This window comes from Stenella coeruleoalba, assembly GCF_951394435.1.
Source record: "Stenella coeruleoalba genome assembly, chromosome: 7".
Lineage (NCBI taxonomy): Eukaryota > Metazoa > Chordata > Mammalia > Artiodactyla > Delphinidae > Stenella > Stenella coeruleoalba.
Genome location: NC_137153.1, coordinates 79,833,325 through 79,857,879, shown reverse-complemented (window position 1 = coordinate 79,857,879; position 24,555 = coordinate 79,833,325). Strand labels below are relative to the sequence as shown.

The following is a 24,555-nucleotide window of genomic DNA, read 5'->3' as shown; positions in this document are numbered from 1 at the left end:
TTTGCTATGGAGAGGATTTACTTTTGCACCTCAAAGGCAGTTAGAAGACTGTCAGATAAACTTAATATATTCTGTGTTTGAGCTGATTCAAATCAGGATTTCAGGCTTCAGGAAGACTGGTCTATTTTTGCTTCACCCTTTTCTTACAGGCAGGACTCAGCAAACTTTTTCTGTGTCAGATTAGATAGTAAATATTTCAGACTTTGCAGGTCTGTGGTCTCTGCTGCAACTATGCAACCCTGTCATTACAAAAAAAAATCCATGAAAAATATGTAAATTAATGGGTGTGGTTGTGTTCCAATAAAACTTTATTTATAAAAACAGGCAGTAGGTCATATTTGCCCTGCAGACTGTATTTTTCCAATCTTTTTTTTTTTTTTTGCATCTTTATTGGAGTATAATTGCTTTACAATGGTGTGTTAGTTTCTGCTTCATAACAAAGTGAATCAGTTATACATATACATATGTTCCCATATCTCTTCCCTCTTGAGTCTCCCTCCCTCCCACCCTCCCTATGCCACCCCTCCAGACGGTCACAAAGCACCGAGCTGATCTCCCTGTGCTATGCGGCTGCTTCCCACTAGCTATCTACCTTACGTTTGGTAGTGTATATATGTCCATGCCTCTCTCGCTTTGTCACAGCTTACCCTTCCCCCTCCCCATATCCTCAAGTCCATTCTCTAGTAGGTCTGTGTCTTTATTCCTGTCTTACCGCTAGGTTCTTCATGACATTTGTTTTTTTCTTAAATTCCATATATATGTGTTAGCATACGGTATTTGTCTTTCTCTTTCTGACTTACTTCACTCTGTATGACAGACTCTGGGTCTATCCACCTCATTACAAATAGCTCAATTTCGTTTCTTTTTATGGCTGAGTAATATTCCATTGTATATATGTGCCACATCTTCTTTATCCATTCATCCGATGATGGACACTTAGGTTGTTTCCATCTCTGGACTATTGTAAATAGAGCTGCAATGAACATTTTGGTACATGACTCTTTTTGAATTATGGTTTTCTCAGGGTATATGCCCAGTAGTGGGATTGCTGGGTCGTATGGTAGTTCTATTTGTAGTTTTTTAAGGAACCTCCATACTGTTCTCCATAGTGGCTGTACCAATTCACATTCCCACCAGCAGTGCAAGAGTGTTCCCTTTTCTCCACACCCTCTCCAGCATTTATTGTTTCTAGTTTTTTGTTTTTTTTTTGTTTTTTTTTTTTTTTTGTGGTACACGGGCCTCTCACTGTTGTGGCCTCTCCCTTTGCCGAGCACAGGCTCCGGACGCGCAGGCTCAGCGGCCATGGCTCACGGGTCCAGCCACTCCGCGGCATGTGGGATCTTCCCGGACCGGGGCACGAACCCATGTCCCCTGCATCGGCAGGCGGACTCTCAACCACTGCGCCACCAGGGAAGCCCATGTTTCTAGATTTTTTAATGATGGCCATTCTGACTGGTGTGAGATGATATCTCATTGTAGTTTTGATTTTCATTTCTCTAATGATTAATGATGTTGAGCATTCTTTCATGTGTTTGTTGGCAGTCTGTATATCTTCTTTGGAGAAATGTCTATTTAGGTCTTCTGCCTTCCAATCTTTATGCCAGGATGTGGGGACATTCTCTCCAGGGATCTCATCTCAAATCTTGGGATATTTAAGATTCCTCTGTGGAGAGCTCTAAGCTCCAATTTTTGTCTCCCTCCTCCTGTGAAACTGCTGTTAGATCTGCTAATCTTCTCATGTGATTGGCTACAATATGAATTAGCAAACACTCAGAGGGGAAAAGCAACATCAAATGCTGGGTTTACCTCTTTGCACTTACTTTCTCTCCAGGATTGTAGCTTCTAAGATAGTCACCTGGGTAACTCTCTGATGCCTTCACAGATTTTTCCCAAAGAATTTATGTAGATTTTCTCCTTGTTCTTGGAACAAGTAATCTGGCAAGCGTATGAAGATCTTTTTTGAAATTTAGATTCACCATTGCCTTAACAAAGAGAGTAAAAATCATCCTTATATTTCAGGTTTTATGTCAGAAATTGTCAGACCAAAGGGTATATTCAGAATCCAGTTGGCTACTCCCCGCCCCATCTTTAAATGATAATTTGCCTTGAATCTGTTCAGTTCCCTTCATACTGACTGCTCCTTCTTTAGTTCTCATCTAAAACAGCCTTCTGATTCTCCCAGTGTGCCTTGTCTAATTCATTTCCTCATGGTAGCCAGAGTAAGTCTTATAAAACATAAATTTGAGCACGTTACCTCTCCCTGCTTAAAATTCTAGTGACTCTCCATTTCCCTTAGAATATGAAAGACAAATTTTAAGATAGCTTGAAAGGCCCTTCAGGACCTGAGCCCTGTTTACCTCTCCAACCTGATTTTTCAAAACTTTTTCTTTAAGACTGTATTCTCTAGTTCTAATCAATTTCTTTCCATTTCTTGAACTGGCCAAATCCTCTCCCACCTCAGTGCCTTTGCATACGATCTACCTGGGTCATGATGTCCCTTTTACCTTGCCTTCGCCTTAAGTTCCTAGTTATCATTCAAATCTCAGCTTAGCTTATTAACTCATTCTCTAGGAAACCTTTTCTGACTCCTGAATTCTTGCCTAGATTCAGAGTACTGTGTATTTCCTCAGCAATATTTCTTATCCCCCTTACATTGAAAATTTATGTGTCTACTTCTTTGTATCTCCTCAACTACTATAAGCTTCAAGGGCAAGGCTAGCTCTAGTCCAGTTATGAATCATTAGCATCTAGCACAGTGCCTGGCTTATAATAGGTGTTCAGTAGTTCTTTGCTAAAGGAATGAATGAATGAGATGCTTTAAATGTGTTTGGCAGTATTTATTTTTCATTACGATGTTTACATTTATTGATTTTTGGTATATAACCTTATAAGCTGGGAAAGCAGTATTATTTCTGGTTTTAAAATAGGCAAATAGGAACAGAGCAGCCAGATGACTTGCTTGGGATTTTTCAGGATTTTTAATGGTGAACGTGTATCTATTCTCTAGGTTCTATAGATCTCCAGGTAGATGGCAAGATTATGTACCATAGTTTTCCCTCACTCATTACTTCATTGCTCCTTTTACATTCTTACCACTTTCTTTATTTTCCTTCCCCCTATATTATCATTTAGGCCACACTGAAAACTAGAGAGATGGTGACACCCTGATTAATCAATAAGTTTGAGGATTTTTAGAGAGTTTAATCCTCATCATTAAGCGAAACTTCCATTTCCCCCACGACTCTGTGTTAGTCTGGCCTCAGGATGCAGGGGAAGGAGATGTGACAGGTGGTAACTCCTCCTTTTCAAGGTGAGATTATGCATAGAAATTCCAGGAGTTTGTGAGAGGTCAGTCATTCGTATTATCAAATCACTTTGTAATTGAAACCCGTGATTTAGAGCCAGTTTATGAATCCTTATAATTAGATATTAGTAAATAACTTCAAAACTGTGTGTGGTACCTGGAAGATTGGGAGTGGATTTGAGGTTCACTACCTTATCAGATTCCTTTGGTGCTGACATTGAGGCTATGAAATCATTTAATTTTTTTTTAACATCTTTATTGCAGTATAATTGCTTTACAATGGTGTGTTAGTTTCTACTTTATAACAAAGGGAATCAGCTATACATATACATATATCCCCATATCTCCTCCCTCTTGCGTCTCCCTCCCACCCTCCCTATCCCACCCCTCTAGGTGGTCACAAAGCACTGAGCTGATCTCCCTTCATTTAATTTTTAAGAGGAGGAAGTTCTTATGTGAAATCAGAAACATGATGAGTGGAAACAATCTTCTCTGTGGTCTCTTAAAGAGATTATTAAAGGGAAATATTAAATCATATTTAATATCCTTAAATAGTTTATCATTAACTTCCATTCTGAAATCATTTAAAACCAATGTTTATCACTTTTGTGTATCTGTGTGGGGTGGGGGAAAGAGACAGATTTTGTTCCTTTGTGTATAACTCTGCCATAAAGTGTGCCGTAGTCAGTTCAGTTGCTGGGATTAATACTCAGAGAACAATGAGGCAGGACAGACAGTATCTGAAGCGTTTTCTAAAAACTGTCTCTTGAATGTTACACAATGAGGCCCCAGGCAAGAATCTGGAATCTGGAAGTAGAAACAGAGATTGAGAGACCAGAAGACATTTATTTTTCTGGGCCCCATCCTGGCTTGACTGGAAAGTTTGAAGGTGACTTGATTCATGCCTTTCAGGTAGCATCCTTTTCAAGTGGATGGCCATGGAACCCAAGAAGATCTCAGAAAAGCAGGAGGAAATTCTTTCTATCCTGGAAGAAAAATTTCCTCGCTTACCTCCAAGAGATGACATTATCAGCGTCCTGCAGGAGACCCAATTCAGTGCTCAGGGTGAGTGACTCTGTCCCCCAGCTCTGTCTCAGCTGCTGAGGAGGGATGCTTTGTGATGTGGAGTGTTACTGGGCCCCAGGAGGTGAATTTGAGTGTGGCTTCACGTTCTTCCCTTTTGCTGGAGGTTGTGGAAGATTTTCAGGCATACCAGGTTAACTCACCTGGAAGCAGGCAGTCTGTACTGCAGGCTTTCCTCTGAGACCTTCGTGTCTGGATGTGTGGTTAATCCATGCATCTAATGGGCACCCCAGATGCATCATCACATGAAATCTCTGTGCTGAGAGGGTTCTATTTTGAGAATGTGGCAGGAGCAATGTCAAGCACAATGAGATTTCATCAATCCATTAATTTTAGAAAAAAATAAGACTCTTAAGCAGAAAAAAGTGTTCTGTAAGTCTAGGCTTTGTCAAGAGAGTGGATTTCCTGGATCAATTGTTTAATAATAATAATAATAGATGTAGTTCATTAAGTGCCTAATATGTCCAAGGTTCTGATGGTATAACTTTGCATGAATTAGAGTCCTCGCGACAACCCTGTCAGGTGGAATTATTTATTATGCCCGATTTCCAGATGGGAACACTGAAGCACAGAAAGGCATCTTTGCTTTCCCATCATCACACACACAGCTAGGAAGTGGCCAGGCCAGGATTTAAACCCAGACAGTCTATCTTTAAGGTGCATAGCTTTCTCCCTTAGTTCGGGATCCCTCGGGGCAGAGCCTTAGGCAAAGCAATTTATTTGGGAAGTGATCCCGGAAAACACTGATAGGGCATGGAGCGCTTTAACAAGCAAGTTAGCTTTGTGGGAAACCAGGCCTTCATCCCGCTAGGGAACTCTGCAAAAGAGTGTAAAATTGCACCGCAGAGTTTTCCTACCCAAGGGGTGCAGTGGCACGTTGCAACTTGTTTATCAGAGCTCCAAGAGCTGATTGTTAAATTTTCAGGAATTTTGTGAGTGGGTTGATGTTGGGTTGGCAGGTTGAAATCAGTCATGGTAGAAGGATTGACAACACAGAAATGAACACTACAACTCAGGTTTTGTTATGAGCATACCACTGGAATGTTGAGGGGTACTTAGTCCCAGGGACTGTTAATTCCCCCAGGGTGGGCTCTGGCAGCCAGAGAAAGCCCTCAGGAAAAGAGATGCAGGTGCTAGTGGTTGAGGGCCCTGCATTGGGAAAGTCTGAGGAAATGTGGACGGGACACTGACGCACCTGCCACACCTTCTGTTACATATGCTCTTGTGCATGTGCACAAGATGTACGTGGATGTATAGCTGCATGATGGTATGCATTTTGTCATTCATTTTCAAAACTAGACCAAACTTTTAATGTCACTGTATATTCTATAAAGCATTTTACGCTGTAGTATGATAGATTGAAGCCTTCCAATCTTCAAGTCGAAGAAAAATATTTAGTACCTATCTGTTTCCCCATACTGCTGTGATTGACAGTGTTCTAAGTTGGAAGGGCAAGTAGTTGACTCTGCTGTCTTAATATGCATCTGGGTAGGAGATACGTGCTTTACTGGCCTTTACTGTAAGTCGTCTTCTCAAGAGTTTAGGCCTAATCTGATACAATAACCTAGGGTGAGAATTCATTGTTAAGCCAGAGCCTTTCCTGATTTTCTGTGATAAATTTTATTGAAGCACATGGGTCAGCTGACTAAAAACTATGCAGTTCTGGATAATTTATCCCTTCTGGATTATTCCTCCCATCATTTAAGTAATCCTTTATCTCCTATTGCCAGAGCCTATTACAAGGGGGACCAACTTAATTATGATAGTTTTATGGGTCATATTTATAAAGTGCATTTTGAGTAAAATTACAGTTGAAAACATGGAGACTCACCTTAATGCATCCTGAAAGCAAATCGTGGCCTTCTTAGGTATTATTTGGTTATTTGCTTGGTTATGCTACTTTTCTTTTTACCTCCTCCCCTTCCCTTCTCTGCTTTTATCTGCTATGGGCTTCCAGAGTCTGACCTCTGAGTATTTGATCTTCTGGGCTCCCCTGAAGATTACTGGTTTCTGGTTGGATTTGGTCCATGGGAAGACTTAGAAACATATGGGGCGTGGGAGTCAAAGGAAGAAGAGACTGTAATATTTCTTCCCTGCTCCCTTCCTGTTTGGTGCTAAGTTTCTGGCAGCCCCTCTTCTACTGTTCCAGATCCCTGTTTCCCTCCTTTGAACCTCTGCTAGTCTCCGAATGCCTCACTATCTTTTATTAGTTTTCTCAGTCCCGCCCACATCTCTGTAAGAGTCCTGCCATTAAAGAATCTTCTTTTGCATCCTGAAGGGTGAATGCTATTTCCTGCTGGGATCCTAACTGATGCAAACATTGTCAGTAATGTGATTTTTGCCTTAATATGTGTGTTTATTATGGTTAAAAGAAATATGAGAGGGGAAATACTGAAATTAACAGGGCGACTTCTTTAGATAATCCCTTGATATTACCAAAAAAGTTCCCCAAGTATAACATACTGTTTTTTTCTCTAATCCACAGGTTTGAGTATTGAACAGACAATGCTGAAGGATCTGAAGGAACTTTCAGATGGAGAAATAAAAGTGGCCATTAGTAGCGTGAACATGACCCTGGAGGTAAGGGTGGGAAAGCTTTTTCAGCAATGACAGATTTCACACAATTGCATTCTGAGAAAATGGAATACGATTCTGTCTATTGCATAAGTTAGTGTTAGTCTTTTGCTGTGATATATTTGCTTCTTTGTGATATATTTGACTAGGAATGCGGGTTATTATTTTGGGTGAAAACACTATGCTAAACCAATGAAAAATGCCAAACAAGATGAGTGCCACTTCATTCATCTCAGTAAAACAAAACCTAAAACATAATCACATATGTATACATGTATGTGTATGTATATGTATATCCTGTTTAATAACAATGATTATACATGTGATTAGATTCACTTCCTTTTTCTGTGCACTACCCTGCATTGTCCATAGATCTGTTCTAAGAAACCAAGCTGTCCTTTGGCTTTTGTAAGCTATTTGGATCCATGTCATTTTGAGAATCAATGGTGACAAATCAAGTATTAATAAGACCCTCCTTCCAATCTGTTAAATGAATGATTCAAAGTGAATGCAGCTCTTGACTTTGTATGTTTCCTTGGTCAATTGTCTTTTGTTTACTTTGGGGCTTTTCAGTGACTTGCACGTTAATCTTAATTAACCTAACTAATGGGAATTATATTTTACAGAGGCACATTTATGCCGTGCAGAACTCTGAGTATTTTTTACTGTTACGTTGCCTTGATCAAGCGATCCACCTTTAATTGAGGCACTGAACTCTCAAGTCAAGTTTATGGAGATAAAAATTGCTGTCTAGGCATTTTGTCTTTTAGATTTTAGAACTGTATGTTGCTATTCTTTTTATTTTTCTGGTGGTAATGGTGACTGTATCACTGTGTATATTTCTAGGGCATAGCAGGCACGCATCGGGTATCCATGCCTCGGAAAACCCAAGAGCAAACCAGGTGGCTTTTTCTGTGATTTCTTTGTAAAATTGTTCCTAGGTGTTTTGATATTGTAGTTCGGCTTGTACATCCATATGAGTACCAAGAGGCAGAGTGTTGTCGCTAAAGATACTCACACTTGATGGTGATATAGTTTACAGACCATATTCTCATTGCATATAGAAACTCAACTGTTTCTGTGGACTTTCGAATTGATAAATGCTCCATATGATTAGATGGTGATGTGACTCAATACAAGAAATACATGCAATTTGGGATGTAGTAATGAGATCATCACTTCAATTACAAATCTGCTTTGTGTCTAGAAATCCAAGGAAGACATGGATCTTGCAAGGGTCAGTGGCTTTGAGAATCATTTCTACCAGTTCAGGCCTTAGGGTTTTCTTTCTCTTTCCCCCCTCCCGTCTCCCTTCATTTAATGGCATCTTATTAGGTTTTAAATGCCTTGTTTGGAATTCCTTTCTAAATCAACATAGAGCATCTTGTAATTGCTTAGGGAACTGTCTGTAGTTAGCAAATTATTTTAAGGCTATTATTATTATTATAGATTTACTGTAGCTTTAATGTACCTTCATTTATATTATAGGAGTATACAAATGGCTCTGTCAGATATGTTAAACTGTAAATGTTTATCAAGCTGAATAAGTGATAAAAAGATCGTCTTAATTTTGACAGTAATTTACATAGAGGGCCAGTAATTAATCAGGCGGCTAAGTACATCTCTGGAAGAGCTATATGATCTTCTGGGAGGAGGGAGAAGGACATTTATACATATAAAGAAGGGTACACAGATTAAACTCTAATCAGCTGAATGAGAGCTTTTCACTTGTACATAACAGGGATATTAAAGATAACTGAGAAATGCAGAAGGAACTCCTTAATAACATTGTATATCTTCTTTGAGAGAGAAAATGTACACTATTTAATCTTTTAGTTGGAAAAATCCCCAAGTTAAGGGCAGAGTTTGTTTTTCTCCATAGATCATCCTGTGATACAGTGGCATTTTCACAATCTCTATCTATATTTGATTATATTTCAATATTCCTTTCCCATTCCCATTTAAAAATAATGACAGAATTCCCCGTCTTATTTTGTGTGTTTTGGAACAGCTGTCTAATAGCCCTTTAAATCTAGACATATTCTCAAAGAAATTTTCTTAGTTCCTATGACTTTCTAAATCTTACTTGTCCTTCAAAGCATGGTCAAGACCTAGCTACTTCATGATGACTTGTAGAAATTATCCATTTTCTATTACCACTTGCAAAATTGACCAACTTAGGACTTAAATATATACTATATCTTCCATTAATTTTGAACTTGTTTCAAATATTTAATCATGGTTAGACAATATTTTAAGTTAATTGGGGGTAAAGATGGTATTGTTGGCTTCTGTCTCCCTTTGATTTCCTGACACCGTGCTGGGGACATAGTAGGTACTCGGTTAATACAGATACACGTTGGTGTCTGCCATTTGTTCCTTTGATACCTGATTTTCATTTCCTGTTAAATTTAAGTAAGTCAGCTAGGAAAGCAAAGCCGTCTAACTATGCATCCAGGCCAATTTACTTTGTTTCCTTCCAGTCGGTTTCAACTGTAGCTGAAGGCTGAGATCAGCTAGATAAAATATGGCCCACATATTTATCAGTAGAACTGCTTATCCAGCAGTCCCAAATTTGAATGGGTTACTTGTCACTGGAAGGAATCAGCTGGAAGTTCTGTGTGATGTCGGAGCAATGGGAAAGAGGATTCCTTACATTTTCAATGGCCCTTTGCAACTCCACAGTTGTATGTGTCATGGCTTTTATTTGCCTGATGACCCAGTTAACTTTCTTGGGTGGAAATATTGAGAAAATAAGAGGAATTTGTCTCCTTGAAACATATATAGAATGTCCTTCAGAGGGAAGCACTGGTTTGGGTGGTAGAAACCACTACCTTTGACAGATGGGTTCACTCTGGCCCTCTACGTTATAAAGAGAAAGCTACTAAACCTTTTGTCTCTCCTTTTTATTGTAGTATATCTCACAAATGATAGTTGTTCTAATTAAGGTTATATGGGTTATTGAAAATCTACCGTCGAAAGTAAATAATTACAATAATACTGAGTTTCAGTGCTTTGTTCAATATGTGAGATCAGAACGAGTGTGACCTTGAAAAGCAGTAGATAAAAAAATGGCCATATCAGGGGGCTTCCCTGGTGGCGCAGTGGTTGAGAGTCCGCCTGCCAATGCGGGGGACACGGGTTCGTGTCCCGGTCCGGGAGGATCCCACAAGCCGTGGAGCGGCTGGGCCCGTGAGCCATGGCCGCTGAGCCTGCACGTCCGGAGCCTGTGCTCCTCAACAGGAGAGGCCGCAACAGTGAGAGGCCCGTGTACCGCCAAAAATAAAAATTAAAAATGGCCATATCAGAAGCATGGCCAGAGGGCTAGTTCTTCTTGCAGAGAGGACTTGGAAGCTAGGACCATGGAAGAGATACTGCAGTCCCATTTCACATGGCCTCCGGTTCATTCTGAGTCTGAATATAGCACACATCCTGTGGGGCACACACACCATGTATAGGAATCCACCTCATTCATTATGGTTGTACCTGATCCTTTGTGCCCTTTTCATTGTTTGCCAATTTGATTATCAGGAAAGAGACACAGGTGGTTTTGATTTTCTTCTAATTCTGCATTTTAGTGGAGGAACCAGTAGAGAGAAACGAAGGTTGCCAAAAACCAAATCTATGTTAAAAAACTTTAAATAGTAAAGCCTTAGGGAAAATAAAGAAGAGAATTTATGGATATTAAAGTACGTGCTTAACTGGAACAAACTTTGCCTTTATGCTCCATTCGCTCCAGCAGAATGCAGCAATTATACATCCTGGGCCTACTTTACTCCTAGCAAAGCAGTATGTCTAGATGTTAAGGGAAAGGGACAAATCTTTCCAGTCCAATAAGGTGCCAATGAAGCAAATGAGATTGCTCATGGCGATACCACATGAATAGTTCCCTTGCCAACACCAAGTATTATTACATCTCCTTTAAGCATTTCCCAAGAGGCTGTAAGTCATTAGCATCTTTCTTCAGGAAGAACAATAACCAGGCGCTGACTTGATCACTTTTGTTATGACCAATCATGTTATGAATATTGCCACATATATACTGTGTCAGTTTGCTGCCATAACGAAGCACCACACACTATGTGGCTTAAACAACATAACTTTATTGTGTCACAGTCTGGAGGCTGGAAGTCCAAGATCTGACATTGGCAGGACAGGTTCCTTCTGAAAGCTGAGAGAGAATCTGTCCCATGCCTCTCTCCTAGCTTCTGGTGGTTTACAGGCAATCTTTGGCATTCCATGGCTTATAGAAGTACCACCTTGGTCTCTGCCTTTGTTTTCACATTATCTTCCCCCTATGCATGTCTCCAGATTTTTCCTTTTCATATGGTCATTAGTCGTATTGGATTAAGGCCCACCCTGATGACCTTATCTTAACTATTATATCTGCAATTACTCTGTTTCCAAATAAAGTCACATTCTGGGGTGCTGGAGGTTAGGACTTCACATATAATAAGACTGTATGAATGAACCTATCGCCTGTTAAGTACATTTCATCTGTCACTCCCACATGTTTTTATTTTAAATCAATTTCCTTCAAATGAGGAAAAGTGGGGATTTCCAACTCTTGAAATTTTGTCTCCTTTATTCAGAGCTGGAGTCTGAGGAAATAGCTCCAGCCTGTTTTCTCTCTGGGGCCCCCTCCTGACCAGACACTATGCTATTTGAAACCTGGAATAGAACACATGGGATGCCCTGCACAGCGATTACCAGCCAAGCTGCCCCTTGGAACACTGAGAAGGGAAAAACTCCTTTTCCCTCCTACCAACCTTTTCCCTTAGCATTCAGAGCACGGACCAGAATGAATTCCTAAGATCACTGTTAAACTCCTCCCTAACGAAAGTGAACATTTTTACTCAGGCTGCAGTGATGCGTCTTTGAACCATTGTAACAGGTGATTTAAGACTCAGTGAACCAATATGAAACCTGGTTTACCAGATTTAAGCGTGAAACATGATTTTTCATTGTCTGAGCTTGGAGTTTTTTGGAGTTCAGGATGAAAATACCTCTAGAGTATTTACCTACCTTATTTTGTCGTAAAATGCATAGTAATATTTGAGGAAGTATATATTATTTTTGATTAGCATATTCTTCAAAATGCCTAACGCTTATGCTGGAGGTATTTTTCAAAGCTGTTTGGCTAACCAGTGGAAATATGTGTAACCACTGCCTCTGTTTCCTTTTGGGTCCAGGGCTGCCAACTCCTACTTGCTAAGACGGAGTTAACATTTGATGACAAGGCTCACTGTGTATCGGGCAGTAGAGTAAGAACTTGCAAGCATTGTCTTCTTTAATCTTCCCAGCAACCCCATGAGGTAGAGATGCTATGAGTACCCCTGTATTAGTTAAGGTAACTCTAACAGCAGTAACAGGTAAACCCCAAATCTCAAAGACTCGACACATAACTTATGCATTTTTTGCTCGTGCAGCAAAATCCAATTTAGTGTTCCTGGTTGTGTGACCAGGGGTGATTCAGAGACCATCTTTAACGTGTGGCTCCCAAGATTGCGTGAGACATCTCCATCCATCCTGTCTCTCAAGATGGAGAAGAGCTTGGAGGGCCAAAGGTGGGAGACTTTATGGATCTTTTCAGAACGTAGCATCTGTCACTTCTGCTCATGTTTCATTGGCCCAGTCACATGGTTGCATCTGACTGCAGGGAGGCTGAGAAATGCAGTCTAACTGTATGTCCAAGAAGAAGAAACAGTTTGAAGAATAATTAGCCAGTCTCTGCCACAATCTCCATCTTGGAGGTGAGGAAATTAGAATCTAAAAAGGTTAAATCATTTGTCTAATACAGAGCTGGGACCAAAATCTGGATCTGTTCTGCCCAAGCACTGTGTTTACTACTTGGGATATGATGCACACTTGGGGGTTTGCTAGTAAGTCATCAGTTGTCAATCATTGCCACAAACTCCAGGTGTTGGGCAGCCTCGACAGACATCCTTAAGCAGTCCTTGGTTGGAACTCTTGTTTTCCCTACTCTTGGTACCAAGCCACTTCTTGTTTATGTTCATATCTTTGCTTCTTTTAAAAATCATTTTAATTTTTGATCTGTAAACATCATCTAAGTATTCATAGTAAATGTTATTATCAGCCCATCATATAGAGGAGATTTGGAAAAATAAGTCAAGTAGATAAAAATAATAAGAAAAAAGATTATGAGGTGAGGGATAGGACACACCATGTAGGAAGGAAGGAATTCTGCTTTTTTTTCTCTGCCTGCCTCTAGAATTCAAGGACATGGGTATTCTGGTTTACCTTGTTGTAATGTAACTTTTTCAAATGTGTGTTCAAAATAGCAGCCCAAATCAGTGAAAAATTTTAATGGTAGAGATTTTTTATGGAAAGGAAACAGTATTACTTTGAGCGCTATGGTAATTCCTAATAACGAAATTCTGAGTAGTTGAGGTGTTAGGAGTTCTCAATTCATACCTGGCTGAAGAGTCCAAAGGGGTTTAAAGCAAATGACAAACACGGTTAGGTGACTTTCATCGTGTGAATTGAACAGTCAGTGTGTGTGAGTCCTCTGAAGTGTGAATTATAATTTGAAACTAATTTAGAGCTAATAATTCATAGCTTCTTGAGGACAATGGCAGGATAAAAAAGTGAAACCTGAAATCAGAAAAGTAGACTTGCATTCCTACTCTGAGCTATGAGCAGTTCTTGGTAATGAGACGTAATTAAAATGAGGGAATCGAAATTCCCTATTTAACGAATGGTTTATCATATCAGCTGCAATAGCACTTTGTCTCTGGGAAAAAATGTGCTGGGCAGCTGAAGCGTATAATATTTAGAATCCTTACAATTTGTAGGTAGGTCGCTCCTTCTGCAGATGACCCAAAGTATTTTAAGATAACAGATGAAGTCTGCAAAACTGGCCTATCTAGAAATACCTTATAATGGAATTCCTGTTTTGGAGTTACAGCTAAACTGAGGTTGGAGGCAACTTGATGTTTTTGCTTTTTTTACCTATTGACCAGTTTCAAATGGATTTAAATAATTCACAAAACTTGGCCTATCCAGCCATACTTCTTTATATTTATTTCCCTCAATGGTACAAAATACCTCAATACTCAATATTTAGAGATCATAAAGTTACTCATTATGCACTGTGCTTTCTTTGCGAAGGGGTGGTGCCCTGGACACTTCTCCTTCTCCCCTGAAATGCTATAGAAGTGTATTTACATGGAGGAAGTGGAAAGGGAGGAGCATAGAAAACACAGAACCTGCCCCAGGCATAAACTCTCCTCAGGGCCCAGAAATCCCCACTGACTTCCCTGGGCAACTGTGAAGTGGGAATGCAATAATGAGATCAGATGCTATGAGGACATGGCCTCCTCAAGAGGCTGTGGGGAAGTTAGCCTCAAAAATGGCTACTGGGCCTGGGGCAGAAAGGAAGAAAGCTGTGGAGGGAGGTCCCTGCCACTCCAGGAAGCCCAGATGGGGTTGATTGCTAGTGAGTGAACAGGGTAGAGTCCGTGTCCCATTTGACGGTATTTTACATGCTGCATCTCTGGTGGACAGTATGATTCAGATTTACATGCAAATGTGGGTGTGTATCATCCATAACCGCTCTCTCTTTTCATTATATCCCCGCCCCGCAATGTGCCCATGCGTCTGCTTAGCACCAAGGACATGGAACAAAACAGAGCTGCGATACCCCAACCTAGGATTCCTGAGGTCATGAGGTGTTGGGTCCAACTGGCTCCCTGCTCAGTGCCTTCTCCTCAGAATAAAATGGTGTTCCAGTTATCTACTGCTGTGTCACAGGCCACCCCCAGAACCTCGAGACTTAAACTAAGATGTTATTATCTCTCATAGTTCTTTGGCTTTTTTGGGGTTCAGATGGGCAGTTTTTGCTCAGAGTTTCTCATGCAGTTGCAGTCAGATGGTAGTCACCTGTGAGCTCACTTGGGACTCACCGGGTGTGGGCTGCTCACAGCCTGACAGATTCGGCGAGAGAGCCACAAGAGCGAGCTTTGGAAGAGACTCAGATGGAATCTGCGATTATTGTGACCTAACTTCAAATATCTCAGAATATCACTTCCATCATATTTTATTGTTCATGCAACTCCCTAAGGCCAGCCCAGATCGATGATAAAATAGAATTAGCAGTGGTGTGCTGGTAAATGTTTAACAATGGGCTCTCTAAAAAAAAACAACACACACATATTACTGATGTGCAGGATATATAGCCCACAATTTACAAATTACATACTCTTTATTGTAAATTCTATACAATCGATTCTTACAGAATGAGTTACTTAATTTTAATGCAACTCTTGCACTGCAATTGATGAACCAGTATAGTTCCAACGAGAATGTGGTTGATTTTTTTTTTTTTAACAAGAAAGTGAAACAACAAAGATTTTTTGTCTGAACTTTACCTGTTTGTCAACAGCATGAATGACTTCTCTGCTGACTTAAAGAATAGTTTTCAAATACTGGAAGAAGATGTCCTCAGAGTTTTGTTTTTATTTTTGTGCTATTCACAACGTAATGGCTAGAAACACAATCCACTTTTAAGTTTAGCCTACATAATTAACTTTCTCCATTACTTTCTTAAGTCGAGACAGGCAAATTTTTTTCTGCAAAGAGCTAGATAGTAAATATTTTAGGCTTTATGGTCCAGAGGCAAAAGTGAGGATTTTATGTGGAACTAAATAACGATTAGAAAGTGTTTAGCTCACTGGCTGTACAGAAACAGACAATGGGCTGAATTTGGCCTATGGGCCATAATTTGCCAACACCTGCTGTAGAAAACCAATAAATCAATTAAACAAGCTTTGATTTGTAGTGTTTGCCAATTTTCATAGTGTAAATATCTTACTATGGCCAGTTTCAAGGTACCAATGTGATATCATCAAAACACAGTAAGGAATAGTTCTAACACTGTATTGTATAATTGAAATTTGCTAAGAGTAGATCTTAAGCATTGTCACAAAAAAAAAGAAAAGAAAAAAAGCTCATCATCTTGTTGTATACTTTAAATATATTACAATTTTATTTGTAAAAAAAAAAACAGATTGGGGAGAGATGCACAGAAGCATACCAATATATAGCTTCTCCAGCAGACAGATGCAATAGAGCATAGATAATGTAGTAGAATAATTCGGAAGTGATGCGTTTTGAGAATTTATGACTTTTGTTTTTAATATAATTTATTTAATGTAGAATATTTAATATAATTTTTTAAATGGCTGTGTTTAATTTGTTAATGGTGGGTTTGCAAATTTCCTGAAAATTTTACAATCATTGCTTACCAACCTGTACAAGTCAGCACAAACACATCGCTGGGAATTAGACCCCAATTCTTTTTTGTGTGTGTATTTTAAAATTTATTTTACTGAAGTATAGTTGATTTACAATGTTGTGTTAATTTCTACTGTGCAGCAAAGTGATTCAGTTTTACATATATACATTCTTTTTCATATTCTTTTCCATTATGGTTTATCATAGGATTTTGAATATAGTTCTCTGTGCTATACAGTAGGACCTTGTTGTTTATCTATTCTATATATACCAGTTTGCATCTGCTAACCCCAAACTCCAAGTCCATCCCTCCCCTGTGCCCCCACCTCCTTGGCAACCTCAAGTCTGTTCTCTATGCCTGTGAGTCTGTTTCTCTTTCATAGATAAGTTCATTTGTGTCATATTTTAGATTCCATATATAAGTGATAGCCTATGGTATTTGTCTTTCTCTTTCTGACTTACCTCACATAGTATGATAATCTCTAGGTCCATCCATGTTGCTGCAAATGGCATCATGTCATTCTTTTTTATGGCTGAGTAGTATCCATTGCATATATGTACCACATCTTCTTTATCCATTCATCTGTTGATGGGCATTTAGGTTGTTTCCATGTCTTGGCTATTGTAAATAGTGCTGCAGTGAACATTGGGTGCATGTTATCTTTTCGAATTATAGTTTTCTCTGAATATATGCCCAGACATGGGATTGCAGGATTATATGGCAACTCTATTTTTAGTTTTCTGAGGAACCTCCATACTGTTTTGCATAGTGGCTGCACCAACTTACATTCCTACCAACACTGTAGGAGGGTTCCCTTTTCTCCACACCCTCTCCAGAATTTGTCATTTGTAGACAGAATGATGGACATTCTGACCGGTGTAAGGTGGTACCTCGTTGTAGCTTTGATTTGCATTTCTCTAATAATTAATGATGTTGAGCATCTTTTCATGTGCTTTTTGGTCATCTGTATGTCTTCTTTGGAGAAATGTCTGTTTAGATCATCTTCCCATATTTTTATTGCGTCGTTTGTTTTTTTGATATTGAGCTGCGTGAACTGTTTGTATATTTTAGAAATCAATCCTTGTCGGTTGCTTCAGTTGCAAGTATTTTCTTCCATTCTGAGGGTTGTCTTTTTGTTTTGTTTATGGTTTCCTTTGCTGTGAAAAGCTTTTAAGTTTAATTAGATCCCATTTGTTTATTTTTGCTTTTATTTCTCCTGCCTTGGGAGACTGACCTAAGAAAACATCGATATGATCTAGGTCTGAGAATGTTTTGCCTATGTTCTCTTCTAAGAGTTTTATGGTGTCAAGTCTTATATTTAAGTCTTTAAGCAATTTTGAGTTTATTTTTGTGTATGGTGGCAGGGTGTGTTCTAACTTCCTTGATATACATGCCACTGTCCAACTTTCCTGACATCACTTGCTGAGGAGACTGTCTATTCTCTGTTGTACATTCTTGCCTTCTTTGTCAAAGATTAATTAACTGTAGGTGTGTGGGGTTTTTTCTGGGCTCTCCGTTCTGTTCCATTGAGCCATATATCTGTTTTTGTGCCAATACCATGCTGTTTTGATTACTGTAGCTTTGTACTATAGTCTGAAGTCAGGGAGCCTGATTCCTCCAGCTCCGTTTTTCTTTCTCAAGATTGCTTTGGCTATTCGGGGTCTTTTGTGTTTCCATACAAATTGCAAAATTTTTTGTTCTAGTTCTGTGAAAAATGCCTTTGGTAGTTTGATAGGGATTGCATTAAATCTGTAGATTGCTTTGGGTAGTATAGTCATCTTCACAATGTTGATTCTTCCAATCCAAGAACATGGTATATCTCTCCATCTGTTTGTATCATCTTTGATTTCTTTCATCAATGTCTTATAGTTTTCTGCATACAGGTCTTTTATCTCCTTAGGTAGGTTTATTCCTAGGTATTTTATTCTTTTTGTTGCAGTGGTAAATGGGAGTGTTTCCTTAATTTCTCTTTCAGATTTTTCATTGTTAGTGTATAGGAATGCAAGAGATTTCTGTGCATTAATTTTGTATCCTGCTACTTTACCAAATTCACTGATTAGCTCTAGTAGTTTTCTGGTAGCACCTTTAGGATTCTCTATGTATAGTATCATGTCATCTGCAAACAGTGACAGTTTTACTTCTTCGTTTCTGATTTGGATTCCTTTTATTTCTTTTTCTTCTCTGATTGCTGTGGCTAAAACTTCCAAAGCCATGTTGAATAATAGTGGTGAGAGTGGGCAACCTTTAGACCCCAATTCTTGATGTGAGGAGGAGCATGTGCCTATAGGGAGGGGAGGAATTGAAGGTGACCATCTTTGGAGACTTTACCAAAGAAGGGGATTGCTTCTCATATCCAACTGTGTCATTAAGTCCTAGACTTTCTTCTATGAATCAAGGAAAAGTAGAATCTTAATTTATGATAATTTACTCATCTGGTTTCATGCACTTTGGTCAATGGTATATTTGAGACAGTTAATAATCTTGGCTTAGATTAAGAGTGGGTAGGGCCACACTGCAGCTAGAGATAATGGTTCATGTGTACAGTACTGAAGAGCATTGGATAATTAGTCTTTAGGGTCTTTCCTACTTGGACAAAGACATCACAGTCACCACTGCCTCTATTCATCAGTCACCACGCATGCTGGGGGCTCAGGCTCTTGCCCTGGAAGCCTTGTCTTCTCCACTCTCTGGTCTCTTCTATTCTGCTAGAGACACAGAGCTTGTTCTCGTCAGCAATGCATCCTGGGTTGTCACCAGTTTCCTCCTGAACTTCACTGTCATGGGCTGTGCTAGTGAGATCTGGTAATAGTCTTTGGACCACATTTTCTGCATATCTTTTTTTTTTTTAATCACTTCCTGTCTTTCCTTTCCTTTGCAGGTTTCACACAGCTTTTCCCTTTACCATATGTCCACCTGCTCCTTTGCAGAAACCCTATTCCATTCTTCACTGCCACTTCTCCTGCTTTGATATTACTGCACTTTCTTCCAGTAACTTCTTAATTATTTGTAATTAAGAAGCCAATAAAAAGTCTTTCTATATGTCACCGAAATGTCTAAGGCTCTCCATTTAGATATGGTATTTCTGGTACCTCTGTCACCTTATTTGGGGACCTATCTCTTAAGTTCACAGTCACTGTGGGGAAATGGGCATATTGTCAGAAGGCATTTTGAATAAATTCATGTATCGCTGCAACTTATATAAATAAAAATGGTACATTTCTAGACTTCAAAAGTAATAAGCAGGCAATTCTGTTTTACTGAAATCCTTTAGTAGGAGCAGTAAATTGACCCTTTCCTTGTGCAGGAAATGGAATATCCATGCCTGCCTTCCTGAGAAAATGAGCTCTGTGATATGGTAGAATTCAGTACCTCTCTTATCATGACCCTTTAATAAATGTTGGTATTTGGAAAGCTAATAGGTAGTCTTTGGTTCTAGTCATTTTAACCACCCAATAAAATGACAAAGAAACCAGCCTATTAAGTTAATTCATTCTCAACTTCAGCACTGCTGAGGAAATTAAGAAATAGCATTTCACAAAATATATCAGTGATAATTTGAACTTTTTAATAGCATAATATCTAATTCTCTTCTGCATCTTTCTTTACGAGAAGGGAAACCCTGAGGACATAGTGATATGCTAGGATGAGTGCTTTTTCGCTCTGTAAATACATTTTTAAAGTGTACTATAATGTCATTTTGATGGTTTAATTTCTGGAAGGATTTGGCTAATTACATTTTTAGGAATATACTCAGACCGGTTTTAGCTGCCCAGTGTTACTTTTAATAGCAGCTGTTGCTTACCTCTTCTCTTGTTTATTTTCTCTCTCACCCGCTTTCAGAGTTACTTTGCTGATTTGGAGACCTGACCTTGGTTTAAATTAGTTTGTCTGTAACACTCCTGTGAATCATAGGCAATATTTTAATGGTTAATTACTACATTGTATCAACTTGCCATAGAAAAGTAGGCTGTGAAACTAAAGGAAAATTTTTCCTTTTTCTTGTGACAGAAGAAACATGTACATAAGAGAAACTGTGAAGTGGGATGGTATTAGAGTGCTTCTTTCCCATCCGTGTAGGTAAATGCTGAATTGGTTCCTTAAGTAACAAAAACTCTTTTTTAGTACACACTGAGGAAATAATAAATTTATACCAAATAGCCAGTGGCAATTTAGATAAATAAGAAGACTCAAACAAAAGAATAATTTAGGATTCTTTCCAGAATAGACATCTTGTTCCTTAATCAACAGTGATTGTGAAGATTGGCTGTGTGGAATCTGTGGGAGAAGAGTGGGTTATGGTAGGTTGGTGGTGTCACCTAGTGGTAGAAAGGGGAAAACAGAACAAGGTGCTAGAACTGGGATTTGGTAATTTATTATCGTCTTCTTTTATTCCTTCAAAAGAATAATTTAATGCTCTTTGTATTCATAGCATGACGCTAGCCAATACCTCGAATAATTCAAATTTTAAACATAAATGTAATGGTATCCAACATTCGTTGAGTGTTTACTATGTACCATGCATTTTATTTTTATTTTCTCATTGAACCTCCATGAATACCCCTGAAATAAGTCCATTATTACTTCCAACTTGTAAATTAACTGTAGTAGACTCTTCTAGAAATGGTAGTTCATGGCATGAAGTATTTGTGGCTATGTTTTGCCTTCCAGCATTTTAGACTAGCATTCTTTTCATGATGCCATTATGAAATCTAATTTTCAGTGTCTTTGGAATGCCCATGCCAAGCACACCTGTTGTTGACTCTTCATTGTTTGGGTCTTTAAGAGTGCTTTCTTTTTAACCCAAATCAAACAGTCATCTTGTACCTACCTTCCCATGGAGCCCAACCAATGAGGCTCCCAACCTATATTACAGTTGTTGACATCACCAGGTCAGCCTATAGCACGTCAGACTGGCTAATCTGTCCTTAGGACACCAGGGTTGAAGAGGAGGGTTTGAAAGCATGCACTCATCTCATCCATCCACTTAATCACCCATTAACAGTCATTTGTCATCAAACATTTTTACTGAGTAGCTACTATATGCTGAAATATAGGCTAGATACTATAGTATCTAGCTGAAATATAGGCTAGATACTATAGTACAAGCTCATGAATGATTGGTAATTTTAGTTGGCTTTAATGGGGCAATACAGGACACCAGAGTTTCTGAATCAATAGCTCTGGTTGGGGTCTGAGAATACGTATGTTTAATAAGTTCCTTGGGATGCTGATGTTGCTGGTCCAGACACATTTTGAGTACCATTGGCTTAGAGCCATTTGATTCAGTTTCCAACTTCTGGACACATATACACGGATACTGAGGAAGGAAATTGGCATTCACCAAGTTTCTAGCACTATGTTAGGTGCTTTATATTAGTTATCTTTTAAAATCCTGATGCCTTCCTTATGATGTACATAGGCAGTTATTATATCTGTTTTACAGATGATTAAACTGAGACTCAGAAACGGGAAATAAACTACAGAGTAAGCATTCCAACCCAGGGACAGCGGATTCCAAAGTCCTCATTCTTTCCTAATTGTTCTATGTTGGGTCACAGAAGAATAAGCTAACCGTTACCATCAATGGTTACCTAGTCTATATTTTTCTGGAATTCTCTTACTGAATTAACTGGCCATGGACATAATTCTGGTATGACAGATAAGAAAGTCCATGTTTCCCCAAAACTAAGTGGCTTCAAAGAACAACAATGTAGTAATTCGTATGATTCTACTGGTCTTGTCTGAGCTTACTCCTGTGACTACAGTCAGCTGATGGCCCTGCTGGACTGGTTGATCTAGGGTTGCCTCACTCACATGGGTGGGGCCTCAGCTGGGAGGGTTGGAATGAATAGCTAAGTGGCTGAGCCTCTCTCTCTATATGGCCTTTCATCCCAGGCTTCTTCACTCTAGAGCAGAAGCCTTCCAAGATGGTGGAAGCAAGAACTTTGGGTGCTTGCAAGCCCCACAAAGTCATGCCACGTGTTACTGGTCAAAACAAGTCATGTCATGGGGCCAGCCCAGAGAGAGTGAGGAAAGAGACTCCACCTCCAAATGGGAGGAGCTGGAGATAATCTGTGATCACTTAAAATCCACCAGAACCTCCTAACAGGAATCTTTGTTATCTAGTTTCTCAAGTATTTGTAACTTTTTTGTGGTTTCAGTTGTCTTAGATTTTATTCAGATGAAGGCCATCCTATCAGATGTTCTTAGGCCCATTGGAAGAGTCAAGTTACCAATGAATCACTGGGAGAGGACAATCATGAAATGAAGTTCTTGCTTTTTGACTGATTCAACTGGTAAATCTGCCTCTTAGGATGGGACTGGGGCTCCAGGGCTTCTGTATTCTTCCAGCAGGCTTAAAGGTCTCCAGTAGTAGAGAAGGTTTTTATGGACTATAAGTTTATAAAGATTTGCTTTGAATTTTCAAGAATTCATAGAAATAGGAAATTATAAAGTGTAAAAAGACAGGATTATCACGTTCGAAATGTTTATTCAAAACTCTTAAGCAATAGGAAACTGGGCATGTTCATATTTGCACATGGTATAGTTTAGTTTGAAAAATATGTTTGTGCATCTCAAGCTACATATTTTGTAACAAGATAGTATCAGTCCCAGCGGGAACAGGTGGCCCATTCAATTGAGATAATTTGAGGTCGGTCTAATAAAGTGAGCCATTTTATTAGGTGAAGGCAGAGTGAGGGATACTGCAGGGAAGAGAGTGGTGTCCCAGGGGTTATTACCCTCAGCATGAAAGGAGAAGGAAAGGAGAAGTTTCCAGAACCTGGAAGGAGAATGTTGAAAAGAGAGGGCCACCTCAGGAAGAGCCTTTGGTCAAGGAGTGCCCAAGTTCAAAGTGACCCCAAATGAAAGGAAATGTAGGAGTAAACACTCTGCCATCACTCTCCTTCCTCCTTCCCAGCACCTGTTAGGGTTTCCCATTGGCTGAAACCAACAGGAAACGCGAGTCTAGAAGAGACTCTTGATGTGGTCCAGAGGGCCTCTGTGCTGCGGCAGAGAGCAGGGTGGAGGAGGATGGAGACCAGCTCTGCAGGGACCAAAGGAACACAGCTTGCAGAGACGTTCAATTAAAAGGTTCAGTAGAAGGATGGAGACACATAGCACAGGGAGACCAGCTCAGTGCTTTGTGGCCACGTAGAGGGGTGGGAGGGAGACGCAAGAGGGAGGAGATATGGGGATATATGTATATGTATAGCTGATTCACTTTGTTATACAGCAGAAACTAACACACCATTGTAAAGCAATTATACTCCAATAAAGATTTAAAAAAAAAAAAGGGATGGAGACAATAGATAACCCTTCCCAAAGCCATCTGTGAGACCATGATACAAAATTTTCAAAAGAAGTAGGTGAAATCTGCTTACAGTGCTTTTGAAGCTTTTACCATCTTAGAAGGAATAAAACGATTGAAATTTGGAAATAGAAAAGAGGAGACGTTTTGAGATGTGTGTGTCCCATGTGATTAAGGGAGAGGGGGCATCAGTCCCTCCCCTGGAGCCTGAGCAGTGGGTTCTGAAAGGCCACCCAGAGAGACTCATATGTGACCCTCTCAGTTTGGGAGACACAGCGGGCAGGTGTTTCATTCTTACCCAGAAAATCTAAAGGGCAAGAGATGTGCTGACTGGCTATGTTGACGGTGGGACATAGAACAGGTGGCTGCATGCAGTAGCCTTCACCCTGAGAAAATTGTTAAGAGTAGTGGATGCAGGAATATTTATGCCAGGCCAGATCTGGGCTACGTGTGCGAGAGAGCCAGCGTGCGTTTTTCGTGGATCCTGCCCAAGTGGGCTGACTTGAAGTGAAAAATGCATACCTCAGCTGAGAGAAGCCGGAGTCAGAGCCAGCTTCCTAAGAGCTGGGGAAGTGAGAAGTGGATTCCGCCCATCCAGGAGGGCAGGGGAGATAGGAGATGGGAGCAACTACAGATCCACAGGGAGCCCATGAAGGTAACCCACCTGTGAAGCACAGAGAACTCTAAAATTTAGGTACGCTGGAAAGTAACAGTCGAGTAATAACTTTCCTACTCCTCCGACTTCATCTTACTTCCTCATGCTCCAACCCAAAAGCGGTCAGAAACTACAGTTAGCAAAATGAATGCGGAGTAGAAGGGAAGGTGGGGAAAGAAAGAAGAGATCACACTCCCTCCCACCGGTAACCAGCATTGCTGCGGGAGAGTAGAATCTTAACTCTACTAAAGACTGCAGTTGTGGCTACTCAGCTGAGACTTGCAAATTGAAGTGCCTGAGAAGCTTTGTTACCTAAGACTGTGCAGAAAAATCATGGGGTTTGCCTGATTTTTTACATAGGATCAAAGCAAGAA

At 39.7% G+C, this 24,555-nt stretch overlaps 1 protein-coding gene across 5 annotated transcripts in view; it reads left to right on the top strand.

Moving 5' to 3' along the window:
* PRUNE2 (prune homolog 2 with BCH domain) overlaps window positions 1-24,555 on the top strand; it is a 377,855-nt gene that overhangs the window by 176,399 nt on the left and 176,901 nt on the right. For all 5 annotated transcript variants that reach the window (XM_079925976.1, XM_079925978.1, XM_079925977.1 and 2 more), the window contains 2 exons: window positions 4,217-4,369; window positions 6,873-6,967. In XM_079925976.1, coding sequence (XP_079782102.1) covers window positions 4,217-4,369; window positions 6,873-6,967 — 248 coding nt within the window. The remainder of the gene's footprint in view (window positions 1-4,216; window positions 4,370-6,872; window positions 6,968-24,555) is intronic.